Genomic DNA, 19,368 nt, shown 5'->3' on the forward strand with positions numbered 1-19,368 from the left:
TGGATGTTTATAGTGCCATTAGCATAAATGATAAATACAATGCTTTCCTTAACACATTTCTCATGCTCTTTGAGAGTTTCTTTTCATTAGAATGTTCTAAATGGGGTACTAGCAGTAATAGGCAGCCCGGGCGGCTGACTAATGGGATAAGGATATCATGTAGAACAAAGTGGGAATTATATCAAACTGTTAGAAGTAGTCACAATCAAGCTATAGTAGCCCATTACAAACAGTATTGTAAGATACTTTAAAATGTTATTAGGAACGCAAAGAGAATGTGGCAAGCAAATAGAATAGCTAATTCACAGGATAAAATTAAAACCGTATGATCACTTGGGAAGGAACTGTCCGGTCAGCAGCACAACGTCGACGATATAAAGTCAGTTCGTAGTAAAAATATTTATGTTACTGATAAATCAGATATATGTACAGTATTTAACAATAATTTTCTGCGCATTGCTGGTGAATTAAAAAAAATTTAGTTTCTACAGGGAATCATATAACTTTCTTGGCAAATGCCTTTCTGAGATTGATGTCTGAAATACTCCTCTGTGATACAGACAAGGGGGATTGAGTCTATAATTAAATCACTGAAGGCTAAGGTTGGTTGGTTGATTGGTTGGTTGGTTGGTTGGTTTTGTTTTGGGGTTTGATGGGGGCTAAACATCGAGGTCATCAGCCCCCTGTTCCAAATAGACATACTTGTAAAAGGCCTATACAGTAAAAGTGTAACCTCTGCACCCAGAGGGAGGGAACACCAAGGGGTACAGAGCTACAATTATCACCGCAATAACACGAAATAGAGGACAATTAAAAGGAGCACAGCAAATAGTTGACTAGAGTAAAACAGACTACAGTGGTTGATGGATCTGGTAAAAGGTCAACCACTCACCAACAAACGAAGAACCTCCAGCTGGAAAGCGTTGATAGAGGTACGAACACAACTTGTTACCATAAAAGACACTATTTTGGTATCCACTTCACAATTAAAAGTTGCTGGAGTGTGTGTAGCTTGAGGAATCATGTGAGATCGCCCACACTATAATGAGTGATAAAACCCAGTTGTACGGATAAAACTTAAAACTGATTCAGTTATAGAGGCATCGTCACCTAGAATTAAAGAAAGTGCAGCTGCTAAATTAAAGGACTGCCTTAAGGGGGCTAAAAGGGGGCAGTCCATCAGAAGATCGACCACTGTCAGCCCTGCATCACAGCGACACTTGGGCGGATTCTTACGGCGAAGGAGATAGCTGTGGGTCAACTGCGTATGTCCAATTCGGAGACGGCAGAGAACAACTGAGACCCTATGCGTGCTCCTCAAGGATGAGTTCCATACGGCCGTGGACGACTTTACCATGCGGAGCTTATTTGGTGTGTTCAAGACAGACCATTCAGAGTTCCACACATCGCGGACCTTGCGATGTAGGGCTGACCGGAGATCTCTTTCCACGAGACCAAGCTCCAGGGGTGGCGAAGTGGTGGCCTGCTTGGCCAACCGATCGACACGTTCGTTTCCTGGAATGCCGATGTGGCCCGGGGTCCACACAAACGTCGCTAACGACCACACTCGGCAGAGCAAAAACAGCATCTTTAATACCGTGCATCAAAAGGTCCCGAGAAAAACACTGGTCGAGTGCTTGCAATCCACTCAGGGAGTCACTGCAGATGACAAATGACTCCCCAGGGCAGTAGGAAAGGTGGGAGAGTGCACGATAAAGAGTAACCAGCTCCGCAGAGAAAACACTGCTGCCACAAGGCAGGAAATGCTGCTCAACGTAGTCGCCGTGGATGATAGCAAACCCAGTGCATCCATCGACAACAGAACCATTGGTGTAGACTACATCTGCATCGCGATATGAGGCAAGAAGAGCAATGAATTGTTGACGAAGACTGGTAGGTGGAACGGAGGACAGAGTCGCAGGACAAACCCAAGCAAAGCCGCAAGTGAGGGAGGGACCAAGGAGGGGCACAAGAAGAGGGCTGGAAGGATGGAGGAAGGGGAAAGGACTCTAGTGACGAGAGAAGGGAACGAATGCGGACCACGATCGGGAGACCCGACCTAGGCTGCCATCGTGGGGAGGGGAGTACAGAAGATTGAAAAAGGAGCCTGTGGTTTGGGCCGTGGGGTGATTGGTGGTGGTGGTGGTGGTTAGTGTTTAACGTCCCGTCGACAATGAGGTCATTAGAGACGGAGCGTAGGCTCGGGTTAGGGAAGGACTGGGAAGGAAATCGGCCGTGCCCTTTCAAAGGAACCATCCCGGCATTTGCCTGAAATGATTTAGGGAAATCACGGAAAACCTAAATCAGGATGACCAGAGACGGGATTGAACTGTCGTCCTCCCGAATGAGAGTCCAGTGTGCTAACCACTGCGCCACCTCGCCCGGTCCGTGGGGTGAGGCATGGACATGGGCGATGTATGACACAAGCAACTGTTGTTGGCAGAATCTTAGGGGAGGGATTCCAGCTTCTACAAGAAGGCTAGTCACCGGACTAGTGCGGAGGGCACCTGTCGCCCGTCTGACGCCACAATGGAGAATCGGATTGAGGATCTGCAACGTTGAAGGTGCTGCTGAGTCGTACACCACACTCCTGTAGTCAAGACGGGACTGGACTAAGGCCTTATAGAGCTGTAGGAGGGTTGTTCTTGCAGCCCCCCAAATGGTGTGGCTGAGGCAGCGAAGGATGTTGAGGTGCCGCCAGCGCCGTTGTTTAAGCTCGCGAAGGTGAGGTGTCCAAGTGAGCTGAGCATCAAACAGCATGCCAAGAAAGTGATGCGTCTCCTCAATACGAAGGAGTTCATTGGCAAAGTAGAGCTCTGGATGGTGGTGGACTTTTTGACAACGACAGAAATGCATCACTCGGGTCTTAGAGGCTGAGAACTGAAAACCATGGTTGGATGCCCAAAAATGTGTCTTACGGATAGCTCCCTGCAGCCACCGTTCAGCAACACTGATGCTTGGGGAACTGTAATAAAGACAAAAGTCATCGGCATATAGAGAGGAACAGACCGATGAGCCCACCGCAGCCGCAAGACCATTAATCGCAACCAAAAAGAGAACACTGAGAACCGAGCCCTGCGGGACATGGTTCTCCTGAATAAGAGCAGAGCTAAAATAAGTGCCAACTCCAACCCGAAAGGAGCGATTGGAGAGATAATTCCGTAGAAAAATCGGAAGTGGAACCCTTAAGCCCCATTCGTGCAGCGTAGCAAGGATATGATGGTGCCAGGTGGTATCGTACGCTTTCCAAAGATCAAAGAAAGCAGCAACTAGATGTTCTCGCCGAGTAAAAGCTGTACAAATAGCCGACTCTAGCGAGACTAAATTGTCTATTGCTGAGCAGCCCTGATGGAAGCCCCCCCCTGTTGCTGGGCCAGGAGGCCCCGAGCTTAGAGGACCCACATGAGCCGCCGACTCACCATCCGTTCCAGGAGTTTGCAGATAACGTTGGTAAGGCTGATAGGGCGATAGCTACCAATCACCAGCGGATCTGCACCAGGTTTCAGCATCGGGATGGTAACGCTATCCTGCCAACGTGTTGTGAAAACGCCCTCCATCCAGATGCGGTTAAACAGGGCGAGTAATTCACCCTGATAGTGCACCAAGAGATGGCGAAGAAACTGGTTGTGAACTCGGTCTGGACCTGGAGACTTATCGGGGCAAGCTGTAAGTGCACTTTGGAACTCCCATTCACTAAACGGGGCGTTGTATAGTTCCTAACAGTGCGTGCGAAACGTCAACTGCATATGCTCAGCCTGCTCTTTAATGGTGCGGAATTCTGCGCTGTAGCCTGCTGTCGCGGAACTACGAGCGAAGTACTCTGCCAGATGTTCAGCGATGGCGAGTGGGTCAGTACAAAGTGTACCCCCAGGAGAAAGGCAAGAGACAGACGCATGAGGGCGAAAGCCAAAAATGCGCCGAACCCGCGACCACACCTGAGATGGGGAGGTGCCAGAACCTATGGTGGCAACATATCTTTCCCAGCAGTCTGTTTGCTCTGCCAGATTAACCGCCGAGCCCGGGGCCGCAGCCGTTTAAAGGCAACCAGATTCTCTAGGGAACGATGACGCTGGTGTTGTTGCAGGGCTCACCAGTGGTCCCGGATAGCTTCTGCAATCTCTGGTGTCTACCAAGGGACTGACTTACACCTTAGGGTACTTTAAGAACAGGGGACAGTTGCCTCGGCAGCAGGAACAATGGCCATAGTGACCTCGTCCACTGCCAAATCAATGTCGCCAGGAAACGGAGCAATGGCCATAGTAGCTGAGGTGTAGGCTGCCCAATCAGCTCCACGAAGAGACCATCATGGCAGCCGGTCAGGAGGTTGGGATTGAAGAAGAGAAACCAGGATAGGAAAGTGGTTGCTACCACAGAGATGGTCGTGGACCCTCCAACTGAGGTATGGAAGAAGACCTGGGCTACTAAGAGAGAGATCAATGGCCGAGTATGTGCCATGAGTCAAACTAAAATATGTGGGAGGCACCAGTGTTAAGGAGGCAAATGTCCTGCTGTGCCAAGAGGGCCTCAACGTTCCTACCCTGGCCCGAGATCTGGGCCCCACCCCATAAAGGGTGGTGGGCATTTAAGTAATGGAATATAAACAAAACACAGTATGCTGAAATACGCTCAACAGAAAATTATTATGCAATGAAATTTACAGTAAAAATGAAATTAATGTTAATCATTTGGTACCATAGTTTCAAGTTTGTATACTAGTTACACTTGTGTATGGTGTTCTTTAAGCATACTACAATTTCATATGTATACATACTGTAAGTGATGATACCAATTATATGTAAATATGTTTCCAAGTGAATAAATCCCCTTCTATTCCATATATGTTTTATTCCGTTTTTAAGAGAAACAACTAAACACAATTGGAGTATGAGGGAGACACATTTATGTTGGGTAGACCTTTCCTCAGCTAAGATGACAGTCAGCACAGTAATCTAATATCCAAAGAGGAAATCATAAAATCATTCAAAAGCTACTTTAAATGTTCGTTTCTGATTTTGCTCTTGACTATAATGAGTTATTAATGAAAACAATGACATTCCAGGAACAATACCAAATGAGCTATGAAGAAAGGAAAGACATCTGGATGCTGTATTTAAATACAAATTGTTAAAGCTGAAGACAAGGTAAAACTAAAGGAACTATCAAACTTGACTGTACAGGAACATAATTTGCAAAAATAAACTATAATTATCTCAGCCTCTAATGTACAAGATACTTGGTGAAACTGTTGCCAACTTTCAAGTTAAGAATGAAATAAGAGACCGGAGTGCTGACTATAAATTACCTTTCTGATTTAATAAAAAAAATTTTTTTAAAAAAGTTAATAATGCAGAGACTGTGGCACACTCAGCTCAAAAAAGAATATGGAATTGTTGACAGACAAAAGTTAGTAGAAGTTCATGTCTATACAGAAAGAACGATGTGCAAACCCCATATCTTCTACAGTCCTATTTTTGTGAAAGATCTTGCAGAGAATTTAAGAAAATTCTGGTCCTATGTAAAGTCACTAAGCAGCTTAAAAGCTTCTACATCTACAGAAGGTGGAGATAAATACGGAAACAAAAAACAATATTACCATGTCTAATATTATGTAGAAAACTTAAGCATTCAAAACACGTTCCAGTTGTGTCAGAATGGATACAATACAGGTCCTGTATTATCTTCAAAGCAATCTTCCTGCAAAATAGTGGCAAGCTCAAATCACTGAACTCCCACCATGTTTCACTGGAGATGTTAACTCTGCTAGAAGTTGGAAACCGTCATACAAGACTCATCCAACTAAATGACAGTCTTCCATTGCGCCATAGCCCAGGTTTCATGTCTTCAGCGCCATGTTTTCCTGTTATAGGCGTTTGCATCACTGTTGAGTGGTTTTGGAATTCCAGCCCACCCTGCAATTCCCTGCTGACGGCACTCCCTTCGTGTTTGTCACTGGCAGGATTCACAAGTGAGACAGTCAGTTCTGCAGTGACTTTTGCAGCTGATTTCTTTTTTGTCACAAGCTCTTTAATGACTCACTGTCACTATTACTCAGAACATGCTTTCGTCCACATGATTTAGCAAATGATTTTTTTTTTTTCATTTTCCCTGCAGGCTGTATACATCTTCGTTATGGTGCCTCTTTAAATACCAAACACTTTGGCTAGCTTGTTTACAGATGCATCCACAAAACGACAACAATTTGCCCACATTTGAATTCACTTAACTGTGACATAATGCACTTACAACTGCACAGAACACTGTTCTGACCACAGCTGCCATTTTAAATGTACTGAGGACATTGCACAGGTGGTGTTCATGGTCAAATTTTTCAGTGTAACCTCCAGGCTTGTCTAGCATCTGTATTTATGTTCAAATATGCATATCTCACAGTGTTCCCGTACTTTTGCCCGACTACGTACATCTACACCCACAATCTGCAAGCCACTGTATGATGAATGGTAAAGAGTACCATGTACCACTAATCAGAGCCAGGGAAGACCTGTCTATATGCCTGTGTACAAACCCTAATTTTTCTCATCTTCGTGGTCTTCATACAAAATATAAATTGGCGGCAATAGAATCATTTTGCTGCCAGCTTCAAATGCCAGTTCTCTCAATTGTTTCAATAGTATTTTGTGAAAAGAATATCTTCCTCCCTCCAGAGATTCCCATTTTAGTTCACAAAGCATCTCCATAACACTTGTTGGCCAAACTCACCCATAACAAATCTCTGAATTGCATTACATTCGGTCACACTTAAATCAGTAAGGTACAGCACAAGATGACAGCAAAAAGAAAGTTAAAGTTTAAAGTCTTGTGTTCAAAAAATTACTCACACAGGACAATTGTGCTGACATACGACTGATCCATTAAATTCCTTATCCTTATATTTCAGCCTTATAACTTCCAGCAGTCTTCAAAGTGAGCAAACAAACAAACTGCAATACTTTTTCCATTGTTTTAAACCGCAAAAAACGAATGCCTGAGATGCTGATCAGCAGAAAAAAGAATGCCAAGTTATCAATGTGTTATAAGCTGCACTGCGGCAACATCTTTGCACGTTTTCTAAAGAAAGTGTCAAAGTGCATGATCTGTTTTCATTGAAACTATAAACTTTGTAAATTAAACTCTTTGCCAAACAAATTTCACATGTTTCTTTCACCACAAAGTCCCAAACAGATGAAGATGACACTATATCAGTGCAGGGCCATTCCATGAAAACTAACAGTTTTGTTACATTCCTGTTTCTCTGTTTTGTGGCTTTACTACAGCACACGTGTGACAATGCTGCTAAACATCATCAGCTCAAGGTATTGTACATGCTGACAGTGGCTCAACAATAAGCAGGGATTAAGAATACTGCAAGAGTGTGTGAGACCCTCAGCACAGAACTGGACAGAGCACCTGAGACCCAGGCAATGGACTGACTGCCAAAGGAGACCGTGCCAGATCTGTTGTACGAGCAGAAGGGTGCTGAGATGGAAACAATAGTCAGTCCACTGGCAGCAGCAGAGGTGAGGCCACATTCACCATAAAGGAGGGAGGACGATGATGAGGGCAGGCCAAAGTCATAGGCTCCATGTTGGGAATCGCTGGAACAAGCTTCACTGAGGCCCGAGGCCCCAGGCAAAGGGAGGGCGACACAGACCACAAAGGATGCGTCAGTGGTGTAGCACACTGCTGCAAGTGGGAGCCAGCTCCTGGAATAACACAGTGAACAGCCCTGCCGCCCAGCTAACTGGAAGCCCGAGTAGTAATAATCCGACAGGTCACAGGTGCAACTAATTTGTCTGATGGTCACCTGCTGCAGACAGACACCCCACCTGAACACAAACAACTGCCAATCTTTGTGGTCCAGCAGAATACCCAGCAGCCAGCCCCACTGCCAGTTTGAAGGTCGGGCCCCAATGGCAGTCTTGGAGGGGAGGGGAGGGGCATGTGATTCGTGATGCAAATCCAGGAAACACCACGGCTGGCAACCGTGCAGACATTCTGACAGAATGCACCCATCACCCAGTATATAGCCAAGTAACTTGACAACGCATAATTGCAGGAAGAGGCAGACACTGACTACTTCATCGGAGTCTTTAATGTCTGCATGAAGGGCTCCATCACCGAATGCAAAAATCTTCAAACTCCTGAAACATAAATTGCAGACTTATTGGACATGGTCCTAGGGGATCCCTCAATGGCAAAAATGACTGTCAATGCGTGAACAACTGCAGTCGACAGTGTAGAGGACAACTTTGTTACGTGTGAGAAATGTCTAAGCATCAACTGCAAACCACTACAAACTGCCCAAAAATAGACCTGCGAAACTGACGTCCACCCTGTCCGGAGGGTGTCCTGGGACTGGCCACAGGTAAAACTGGCAGACCTGGTTCTGTGCACAGGCACCACAAGCCCACACCAAATGTTCAGTGTTTGATCTATTGCTGGCCAGTAGATGTGGCACAGTGCCAAAGCCTTCATACAGGTCCCAGTGTATAAGATTTAAAATATCTGCTTCAGCTGTAATTGTTTAAAAAACATGACTGGTTTCAGGAAAGTTATATTCCCATCTTCAGGTGTACATACCATCACGTTCACCTGTTCTACAGTGCAGTCCGGTGTTTGTGGCAAATGACTATATTGCAGCTGACTACTAAATTTGGACATCTGAAGATGGGAATATAATTTTCACAACACCAGTCATGTTTATAATGAACAAAGTCATAACTGATGCAGACATTTTCAATCTTACCATCCAGCTCAGTTACAGATGGTGTTAGAATACTATGCATACCCCAGAGTGACTCAGCAGCAACTGGAGTACACGAGGACTGAGGGATGACAACTTCACTGCTCCTTTGTGATGAGCATGAGGATCAACCAGACAGTGCCAAGTCAAGCCCACAGGAGAAAAAAAAAATATAAGTATGCCACACTGCAACTGCACCCACAGTCAAGTTCCCGGCAACCTACCTGGACAGCAGAAATGATTAGCTGGGAAAGCGAGTCAGCTATCAGTGGGCAGTCCTATATGGTAGCTTGGAATGAATGGCCAAATATGGACACTAGCAGTTTGTGGTCAGTGATTTGAAGGATCCACGCTTTCTTTTTTTTTTAAATAAAAAAGACTTTAAACCTTTTAATTCTGAAAACAATAGAAAGTGCACCCTTTCCCACCTGTGAATAATTAAGCTGTGCCTTGAATGCATCTGATGTGTAAGCAACAGGCTGTTCAGTGACATATTGGGAGGCACGAAAGGCCAAGGTCCGAGATGGCACACATGCTCAGCCTGAGGAATGAACATGGCACAATACAAAATCTTGCCCAAAAGAGACTCTAGTTCCTTCAGATGTTTGTGCTTCGGCAGGTTTTGCTGTGTTCATCTATAGGGACAAGCATCTTTGCTAAGCACATCCCAAAAAATGTACCTCCGGGTAGAAAAATGCACTTTTCTAGCTTGCAAAGAAGGCCATTCTCCACAAGGCATTGTAATACTGTCTCTATGTTTCGTAAATGCTCCTCTACTGTAGAACCTGTAACCCAGATGTCATAAATGTAGTTCCTGCAACAGGAAATGTCCTCAATCGATTGCTCCAAATATCATTGATGAATTACTGGCACAGATGAGATTCCAAAGAGCAACTGGTTGAACTGGTAAAGCTCGAAGGTGGGTATTGAGGACCAAGGAAGTCTGAAAAGCTGTGTTCGTTACTCAGTGGTAAATGCAGGTACGGATCATGCTAGTCTGTTCGTGCAAAGTAATGCCCCTTCGCTGTATACTTTTAAATTATGTGCCCGTCATTTTGATGTTAGTACTCCAATGTCAGTTGTACAAATGTTACATCCGTAACCACGGAATGACCCTGCATTGTACTGCCACAGTATTTGTTGAGCTGTATAAGTAAGGCACACCTATGGCATTCCATGCATCTTTCCATGATTGTATGAGTCATCTATTGGTTGATCCAGTCTTCTAATCTTCAGCATTCTCCTGCAGCACCATGTTTCAAAAGCTGTTTTCTACACGCCTGCAGTGTATCATCACACCATTTTTGGGCCATTCCATGTCAATGATGACCATAAAGGATTTTGATAACACTGTGTAAACATTCAAACACATCCTCCATGAGCATAGGTAAAGTTTTACTTTCGTCAATATAATACTTGAGCCCATAGCGCAACTTTCAGCAGTGCACCCCGAATCTTTGACGACTTTCAGACATAATATCTTCAGCACTATTTTCTGGAAAGAGACAAGATTGCCATATTGTACAACTTTTGTGCTCTCTTCAATAAATCAATAAAAAAGATTCTTTGTGCACTTTTGAGAGGATAATTTGAAGTAAATTTGGACAAAAATAGGCACTTCAAAAAAAAAAAAAAAAAAAAAAAAAAAAGTTTAGTGTAGCTTTTTATATGTCTGGAAGCAATTGCAGGACAAACTTGACTCTTTGTACATAACAACTCAATACAAGTTCTTAGAGCACAAAATTTTTTCTATTGCTTCCCAGTAATTCACAAAATGAGGACGAAATTTTTGATTTTTGTAAAACCCCAAAATGGGTATTTTCAGAACGCTTTCACAAAACAGAGTTTTATGCAGACTCCTTTAAACCATTTCCATTAGAAAGGCCATGTTCTAAACCACCTAAAACTAGATATCGTTTTGCAATGAGAGTATACAAGGCCCTAAAAAGTAAGGTGAAGATGCACTGAAAATATGCCCATATTCCACTGGTACTCAAATGATATCTTCTATTATGTTCTACAGTTGTTTTGCACCCAGGAGAAGTTAATTTCAATAGTCCTGATGACCAGGAAGTGAGACCCAGTCACAGGAGGGGGTGGGGGGTAATCAGGTACTTCAGCCTGTTTTTATGTTAAGATAACTACAGAAACTGGTTAACAAACTTCACATTTTAAGAGTGTCAGTCAAAAAGTAATACCTCCCATATTTTCCTCTGTAAATCAATTTTAAGTGAATAATTTGAATGTTGCACTATTTCACAAAGCTTTCAGGAAGGGAGGGGGAGGGGAGGGGTGTAGGAGCAGGTGAGTGAATTTTAATTCAGTTATGGAGGACTTGCTCTGAACAGAAATGTATGAAGCATCACACTATCATGAGATCTTTGTGAAAGAACCAGCAACATTCTCAGCATTAATGTGACTGAAGTTAATGAGATTGTACTGGATGTGGATCAGTGCAAGTGGAAAGTGTAAATGTCATTAGAAATATATACATCATCTACCTGATCACACATTTTATATATAACTTATCTGGTACCTTGCAGTTTTTACTGAACCTTCTTAAGTTTAGAATTGACACACTAATGCCCATTCAGTTGTGTTATTAATCCCATTTTATAACATATCTAGAGTATTCAAGTTTATATTCGAGTTGCCTGTCAAACCAACTGCAAGAAAAAAAACTTTTCTTGTAAGATAGGCTATCATCTTAGACAGGATAATTGGTCTGGCTCTAGTGTTGAGCTAGAGCCACAAAGATTTACCAACACACCCACAAATTAGATCTAAAATGCTGGGTACCTCATTTTTAAGAATCTCTGTAACTATTCAGACAATTAAGTATCACCAGAATTTGTCTTAGGGAACAAAAGCAATTTTAGATTAACAATATGTAGATAACTGTTTTTTTATAATAGAGGGAAACATTCCACGCGGGAAAAATGTATCTAAAAACAAAGATGATGTTACTTACCATATGAAAGCACTGGCAGGTCGATAGATACACACACAAACACATACATACAAAATTCAAGCTTTCGTAACCGACAGTTGCTTCGTCAGGAAAGAGGGAAGGAGAGGGAAAGATGAAAGGATGTGGGTTTTAAGGGAGAGGGTAAGGAGTCATTCCAATCCCGGGAGCGGAAAGACTTACCTTAGGGGGAAAAAAGGACAGGTATACACTCGCGCGCACGCGCACGCACACACATATCCATCCGCACATACACAGACACAAGCAGACATTTGTAAAGGCAAAGAGTTTGGGCAGAGATGTCAGTCGAGGCGGAAGTACAGAGGCAAAGATGTTGTTGAAAGACAGGTGAGGTATGAGCGGCAGCAACTTGAAATTAGCGGAGGTTGAGGCCTGGTGGATAACGAGAAGAGAGGATATACTGAAGGGCAAGTTCCCATCTCCGGAGTTCGGATAGGTTGGTGTTTGTGGGAAGTATCCAGATAACCCGGACGGTGTAACACTGTGCCAAGATGTGCTGGCCGTGCACCAAGGCATGTTTAGCCACAGGGTGATCCTCATTACCAACAAACACTGTCTGCCTGTGTCCATTCATGCGAATGGACAGTTTGTTGCTGGTCATTCCCACATAGAAAGCTTCACAGTGTAGGCAGGTCAGTTGGTAAATCACATGGGTGCTTTCACACGTGGCTCTGCCTTTGATCGTGTACACCTTCTGGGTTACAGGACTGGAGTAGATGGTGGTGGGAGGGTGCATTGGACAGGTTTTACACCGGGAGCGGTTACAAGGGTAGGAGCCAGAGGGTAAGGAAGGTGGTTTGGGGATTTCATAGGGATGAACTAAGAGGTTGCGAAGGTTAAGTGGACGGCGGAAAGACACTCTTGGTGGAGTGGGGAGGATTTCATGAAGGGTGGATCTCATTTCAGGGCAGGATTTGAGGAAGTCGTATCCCTGCTGGAGAGCCACATTCAGAGTCTGATCCAGTCCCGGAAAGTATCCTGTCACAAGTGGGGTACTTTTGTGGTTCTTCTGTGGGAGGTTCTGGGTTTGAGGGGATGAGGAAGTGGCTCTGGTTATTTGGTTCTGTACCAGGTCGGGAGGGTAATTGCGAGGGAGCGAAAGCTGTTGTCAGGTTGTGGGTGTAATGGTTCAGGGATTCCGGACTGGAGCAGATTCGTTAGCCACGAAGACCTAGGCTGTAGGGAAGGGACCGTTTGATGTGGAATGGGTGGCAGCTGTCATAATGGAGGTGCTGTTGCTTGTTGGTGGGTTTGATGTGGACGGACGTGTGAAGCTAGCCATTGGACAGATGGAGGTCAACGTCAAGGAAAGTGGCATGGGATTTGGAGTAGGACCAGGTGAATCTGATGGAACGAAAGGAGTTGAGGTTGGAGAGGAAATTCTGGAGTTCTTCTTCACTGTGAGTCCAGATCATGAAGATGTCATCAATAAATCTGTACCAAACTTTGGGTTGGCAGACCTGGGTAACCAAGAAGGCTTCCTCTGAGCGACCCATGAATAGGTTGGCGTACGAGGGGGCCATCCTGGTACCCATGGCTGTTCCCTTTAATTGTTGGTATGTCTGGCCTTCAAAAGTGAAGAAGTTGTGGGTCAGGATGAAGCTGGCTAAGGTAATGAGGAAAGAGGTTTTAGGTAGGGTGGCAGGTGATCGGCATGAAAGGAAGTGCTCCATCTCAGCGAGGCCCTGGACGTGCGGAATATTTGTGTATAAGGAAGTGGCATCAACTATTTTTTTATTATCACATAGATAGTGCAGCCAGTTCTGGGTAATTTTATACCTTTTAAATTTAAGGAACCAAGATAGTTTCCAAGACTCACCTGAAGAGTGGCCAATTTTAGATACTCTTGATATGTCTGGAACTGAAGGGCTTCTCACACTCTTTACCTGCATGGAACCGACATGTGAATGAAATGTTGTGGCAGATGATGAGCGCCTCAGTCCTGTACGGTGATTTGTTGTAGGAACATTTTTCTGTCTGGCACCTGCAGAGAGCTGTGGTCTATTCTTCTGTGTTGACGGGGGGAAGCTTTGAGACACCGCTTACATTGGCATTAACATTTTTTATTCGATTAACTGGTTTAAATGCATTGGGAGTTTTTTTTCAAAGTCTGTACAGAACTCTTCTGCTGTACTGGCCCAGTATATTTCTTTTCATTGTTAATTTTCTTTTCATTGCACCTTGGAACCTTATACAATTGTTTTGGTGCTGCTGCTGTAGTTGTTGTGAATGGTTTCCTTGCAATATTTGTGCTTCTCACCAGTGATGAAGCAGGAGTTCTAACTTTAAATGTTGAAGTTAATCCTGTACATTTCCCAATGGTAAGTAAAGGATTAGCTTTTTCCATGCGCAGTCTACTTGCTGTTGTTTGTCTGACTTCAACTGGTTTCCTCTTTATGGTGTTTTTCACATTTTTCTGACAGGCTGGAACAAAAATTTGAAATGATTAAAAATACTGTCATAGTTAGAAGCAGTCAGACTCCTCCAGGCTTAGTCAGTACTGGCCACTATGGATGACATTACTACAAATCCAGCAATCAAGGAAGCAGTATGTGTGGAGAAATTCAAGCATTACATTATTTTCACTGGTTATTCATGTGTGTGCTTCAAATGATTGGAATTGTCACCTTTTAGTTCACTTACATTTTCAGAATGAGATTTTTTCATCTATTTTATATGCTTCATAATTAGAACTAGCAAAAACTGCAACAGCTAAAATAAAATTTGTTGACAGCCATAAAGGGAATGATAATGTTCGAAAGTTCCTTTACAGGTAGTGAATCCATTCATCATCGTCATCTAATTACAGAATATTAGAATGGCTACCCATGAAACAAATGTGCAAATCTGAACTTAACATTTCAATTAATAAAAGGCATTTATAATCAAAATATCTCTATGACTGAAAATTCATGGTTACAAGACAATAACTCACCTAGGAAGTTTAACTACCAGAAACACTCATTTTATGAGCAATAAAAGAATATCAATTACTCAAAAAAAACTTGTGAGGAAGATATTGGGAAACCGAAGAAAAGTAGAAACACTGAAGAAGTATTGAATCATATAGAATAAAGCATCGAGACTAAATTACAAAAGACAGCTAATGTTCTACGAGCCTTCCAAAGTATAGGCCCCAGCAGACTGACAAAATTTTACCTCATTTTGAAAAATTAAACAGCAACCCCAACTGCACTAGGAAAATACATAAATATTTAGAAGAAATTAACATAAATAAGTAAGAAATTGAAGATGGAACAAACTGTAGAAACAAAATTAGGAGATGGGGAGGTTTCCTGCAGAACAAAATCCCAAAAACTCCAGAAAGAAAAGAGACAGTAGAAGAGAGGAATGAAAAAAGTGTACAGCTGGAGTATTGGAGAAAGCATAAATCTTACATAGTGGCTTGAATGTAGTGGAGGAAGAAGGTAGGAAGTAAAGCAATAAATGACAGATCAGGCATCACCAAACAATGGAAAATCCAGGATGGAATAATGACAGTATTACAAAGAGGATAGACTGCTACTCACCATGTAGCAGAGATGCTGAGCCACAGATAGGCACAACAAAAATGTCCAGCAAGTAAGCTTTCAGCCACGAGTTGCCAAGGGCAGAGTGTGAACAGCAGCACATGTTGGGAGAAGCAATTTGGGTGGTGGGGGTAAGAAGGACACTGGGGTGGGGAGGGGGAGGGATAACAGGATAGCGGTGATGGACAGTAAAGTGCTCCTTTTAGGAGCACACATGGAAAGGTGGAGCGAGGCTAGGGCAGCTAAGTGCAGTCAGGATGTTAGACAGAGGGTGGGGGGTGGGGGGCAGCAGGAAACAAGAGAAGTAAAGAGACTGTTGGTATGCTAGTGGAACAGCAGGTTGTTTAGTGCTGGTGTGGGAACAGGGAAGGGGATAGGTAGGTTTAGGACAATGACTAAGACTGAGGCCAGGAGGGTTATGGGAACATAGTATACACTGGAGGGAGAGTTCCCACCTGCAAAATTCAGAAAAGCTGGTGTTGGTTGGGTTGGGTTGTGTGGGGAAGGAGACCAGACAGCGAGGTCATCGGTCTCATCGGATTAGGGAAGGACGTGGAAGGAAGTCAGCTGTGCCCCTTTTGAAAGGAACCATCCCAGCATTTGCCTGGAGCGATTTAGTGAAATCACGGAAAACCTAAATCGCGATGGCCGGACGCGGGATTGAACCGTCGTCCTCCCGAATGCGAGTCCAGTGTCTAACCACTGCGCGGCCTCGCTCAGTGGCTGGTGATGGTAGGAAGGATCAAGATGACACAGGCTGTGAAGCAGTCATTAAAATGAAGAACCTTATGTTGGGCAATGTGCTCAGCAACAGGTGGTCCAGCTTTTTCCTTTCCACAGTTTGTCAGTGGTCATGCTCATGGACAGACAACTAATAGGTTGTCATGCCCATGTAGAATACAGCACACTGCTTGAAACTTAGCTTGTACATCACGATTGGTTTCACAGGTAGTCCTGCATCTGATCGGATAGTGATGCTTGTGACCAGACTGGAGTATGTGGTGGTGGGAGGATGTATAGGATAGGTCTTGCATCTAGGTCTATTAAAGGAATATAAGCCATGTGGAAAGGGATTGGGAGCAGGGTTTGTGTAGGGATAGATGAGGATATTACACAGGATTGGTGGATAGCAGAATACCACTATGGGAGGGGTTGGAAGGTTAGTGGGTAGGACATTCCATATGTCAGGGCACGACGAGATACAGTCAAAACCCTGGTGGAGAACATGATACAGTTGCTCCAGTACTGGGTGGTACTGAGTCACGAGGGTAATCTCCTCTGTGGGACTTTGGGAGGTGGGGATGACTAGAGAGATAAGGCACAGGATATAGGTTTCTGTGCAAGGTTGGGAGGGTAATTACAGTCTGTGGAGGCCTCATTGAGACCCATGGTATATTTCAAGAGGGACGACTGCTCATCACTACAGATGTGACAGCCATGGGTGGCTAAGCTGTATGGAAGGGATTCTTGAAATGGAATGGAATGGAAGGCAGCTGTCAAAGTGGCAGTTGCTAGGTTTGATATGGTCAGAGATACTGATGTAGATATCTTTGAGGTGGAGGTCAAGATCGAGGAAAGTGGCTTGCTGGGTTGAGGAGGACCATGTGAAGTGAAAATGGGGGAGAAGGTGTTGAGGTTTTGGAGGAATGTGGATAGGGTGCCCTCAACCTCAATCTAGATCACGAAGATTTCATCAATGAATCTTAACTAAGTGAGGGGTTTGGAAATTAAGTTATTGGAAAGGAGTCCTCTAGATTGCCCATGAATAGGTTGGCATAGGATGGTGCCACACAGATGCCCACTGCTGTACCCCAGCTATGTTTGTAGATGATGCCTTCACAGCAGAAGTAATTATAATTGATCATGGCAACTAGGAAGGGGGTTGTAGGTTTCGAATCTGTCAGGCGTTGGGAAATGTTGTGCTCAATAGTGGAAAGACCATTGGCATCAGGATATTACAGTAAAGGGAGGTGGTATCAACAATGATGAGTAGGGCACAATGTGATATATGAACAGGAATTATTTTCCTAGCAATTTACAGTATCTTTAGAGATAACTTTGCCTGTCATGCCATATTCACCAATGCCCAGAAATTTAACATGTCTGGACAAATCACCACTATCACTGTTACCATTATCAATCTTACTGAAGTGGCCCATAAGCTTTTTCATCCACTTCATCAGTGTGTAATCATGACTATCTCTCCAATGGCAAAAGATTCCGCACTAGTCCCCCATTCAGATCTATGGGAGGGGACCGCCAAGAGGGAGGTGACCACGAGAAAAAGATCAAACAACCAACGAAACGAGATAGAAAATATATGAGGAGGTTGAACATATAATCCATTACATAAAGGAAGGTGAAAATCTAATAGTCATAAGGGATTGGAATGCAATTGTAGGGGAAGGTGTAGAAGAAGGGGTTATGGGACAATATAGTCTTGGTGATAGAAATGAGAGGGGAGAAAGACTAATTGATTTCTGCAATAAATTTCAGCTAGTAATAGCAAATACTCTGTTCAAGAGCCAAGAGAGGAGTTGGTATAGCTTGATAAAGCCTGGAGATATAGGAAGATTCCAGTCAGATTACATCAGGGTCAAGCAGAGATTCCAATATCACTTATGGGATTTCAAGGTATACCCTGGGGCAGATACAGTCAGATCACAATTTTAAGAGTAGGTTGACGTTTAAGAGACTAGCACCAAGGAATGAAGAGACACACCAAGTTCTCTTGAGGTTGTAGATACTGCAATAATGAATAGCTCGCTAGGCAGTTTAGCTGAGGAGGAATGGGTATCTCCAGAAAGGGCTATCACAGAAGTTGGAAAGAAAAATATAGGCAGTAGAAAGGCAGCTGAAGAAACCATAGATAACAAATATTTCAGTTGATCAACAAAAGAATGAAGTAAAAAAATTTGCATGGAAATGCAGGAATACAGAAATATTGGAATTAAACTAATGAGTAGTGCAGGGAAGCTAATGTGAAATAGCTACATGAAAACTATGAAAAAATTGAAACAAAATTGTCAGAAGGACTGACTCAGCACACAGAAAAGTCAGAAAACCTTCGATGAAATTAAAAGCAAGAATGATAACATCAAAAGTGCTATGGGAATTCCACTGTTAAATGGGGAGGGGAGAGCGAAAAGTTGGAAGTAGCATGTTTAAGGCCTTTATGGAAAGGAGGAATTGTCTGATGATATGACTAAAGAAGAAACAGGAGTTGATAGGGAAGAGATAGGGGATTCAGTCTTAGAAACACCTTTGGAAGACTTAAGATCGAATAAGGCAGAAGGGATAGATAACATTCTATCGTAAAGTCTAAAATCACTGCAAGAAGTGACAACAATAGAACGTATGAGACTGGCAATATACCATCAGACTTTCGGAGAATCATCCACATAGTTCTGGAGATTGCAAGAGCAGACAAGTGCGAAAATACCACACAATCAGCTTAACAGCTCGTGCATCCAAGTTGCTGATAAGAATAACACACAGAAGAAGGAAAAAGAAAATTGAGGATGTGTTAGATGACAGTTTGGCTTTAGGAAAGGTAAAGACACCAGAGAGCCAGTTCCAACATTGCAGTTCATAATGGAAGCAAGACTGAAGAAAAATCCAGGTACTTTCATAGGGTCTGAAGATCTGGAAAAGTGTTTGACAATATAAAATGGTGCAAGATGTTCAAAATTCTGAGAAAAATAGGCATCAGCTACAGGGAACAATGGTTAATATACAACATGTACAAGGATCAAGGGAGAACAATAAGAGACGATGTCCAAGAATGACTTGCCTGGATTAATAATGGTGTAAGACAGGGAAGTAGGCTATCGCCCTTACTGTTCCATCTATACATCAAAGAAGCAGTCGGGAAATAAAAGAAAGGTTCAAGAGTGAGATTACAATTCAATTAGTAAAGATATCGTCAATAAGATTCGCTGATAACATTGCTATTCTCGGTAAAAGCGAAGATGAATTACAGGATGTGTTGAAAAGAACGTACATTCTATGTGTACAGAATATGGATTGAACGAAAATCAATGAAAGACAAAAGTAATGAGAAGCAACAAATGAGAAGTAGCAGAAATGAGAACAGTCAGAAACTTAAC

The 19,368-nt window shown here is 43.3% G+C and overlaps 1 protein-coding gene across 1 annotated transcript in view; it reads right to left on the reverse strand.

Moving 5' to 3' along the window:
• Window positions 1-13,555: 13,555 nt before the first annotated feature.
• Window positions 13,556-19,368, reverse strand: part of LOC126209812 (uncharacterized) — a 108,429-nt gene continuing 102,616 nt past the window's right edge. Inside the window, exon 3 of the mRNA XM_049938946.1 lies at window positions 13,556-14,153. Coding sequence (XP_049794903.1) covers window positions 13,810-14,153 — 344 coding nt within the window. The 3' untranslated portion in view covers window positions 13,556-13,809. The remainder of the gene's footprint in view (window positions 14,154-19,368) is intronic.

Source organism: Schistocerca nitens, chromosome 10 (genome assembly GCF_023898315.1).
Source record: "Schistocerca nitens isolate TAMUIC-IGC-003100 chromosome 10, iqSchNite1.1, whole genome shotgun sequence".
In the NCBI taxonomy this organism is placed as follows: domain Eukaryota; kingdom Metazoa; phylum Arthropoda; class Insecta; order Orthoptera; family Acrididae; genus Schistocerca; species Schistocerca nitens.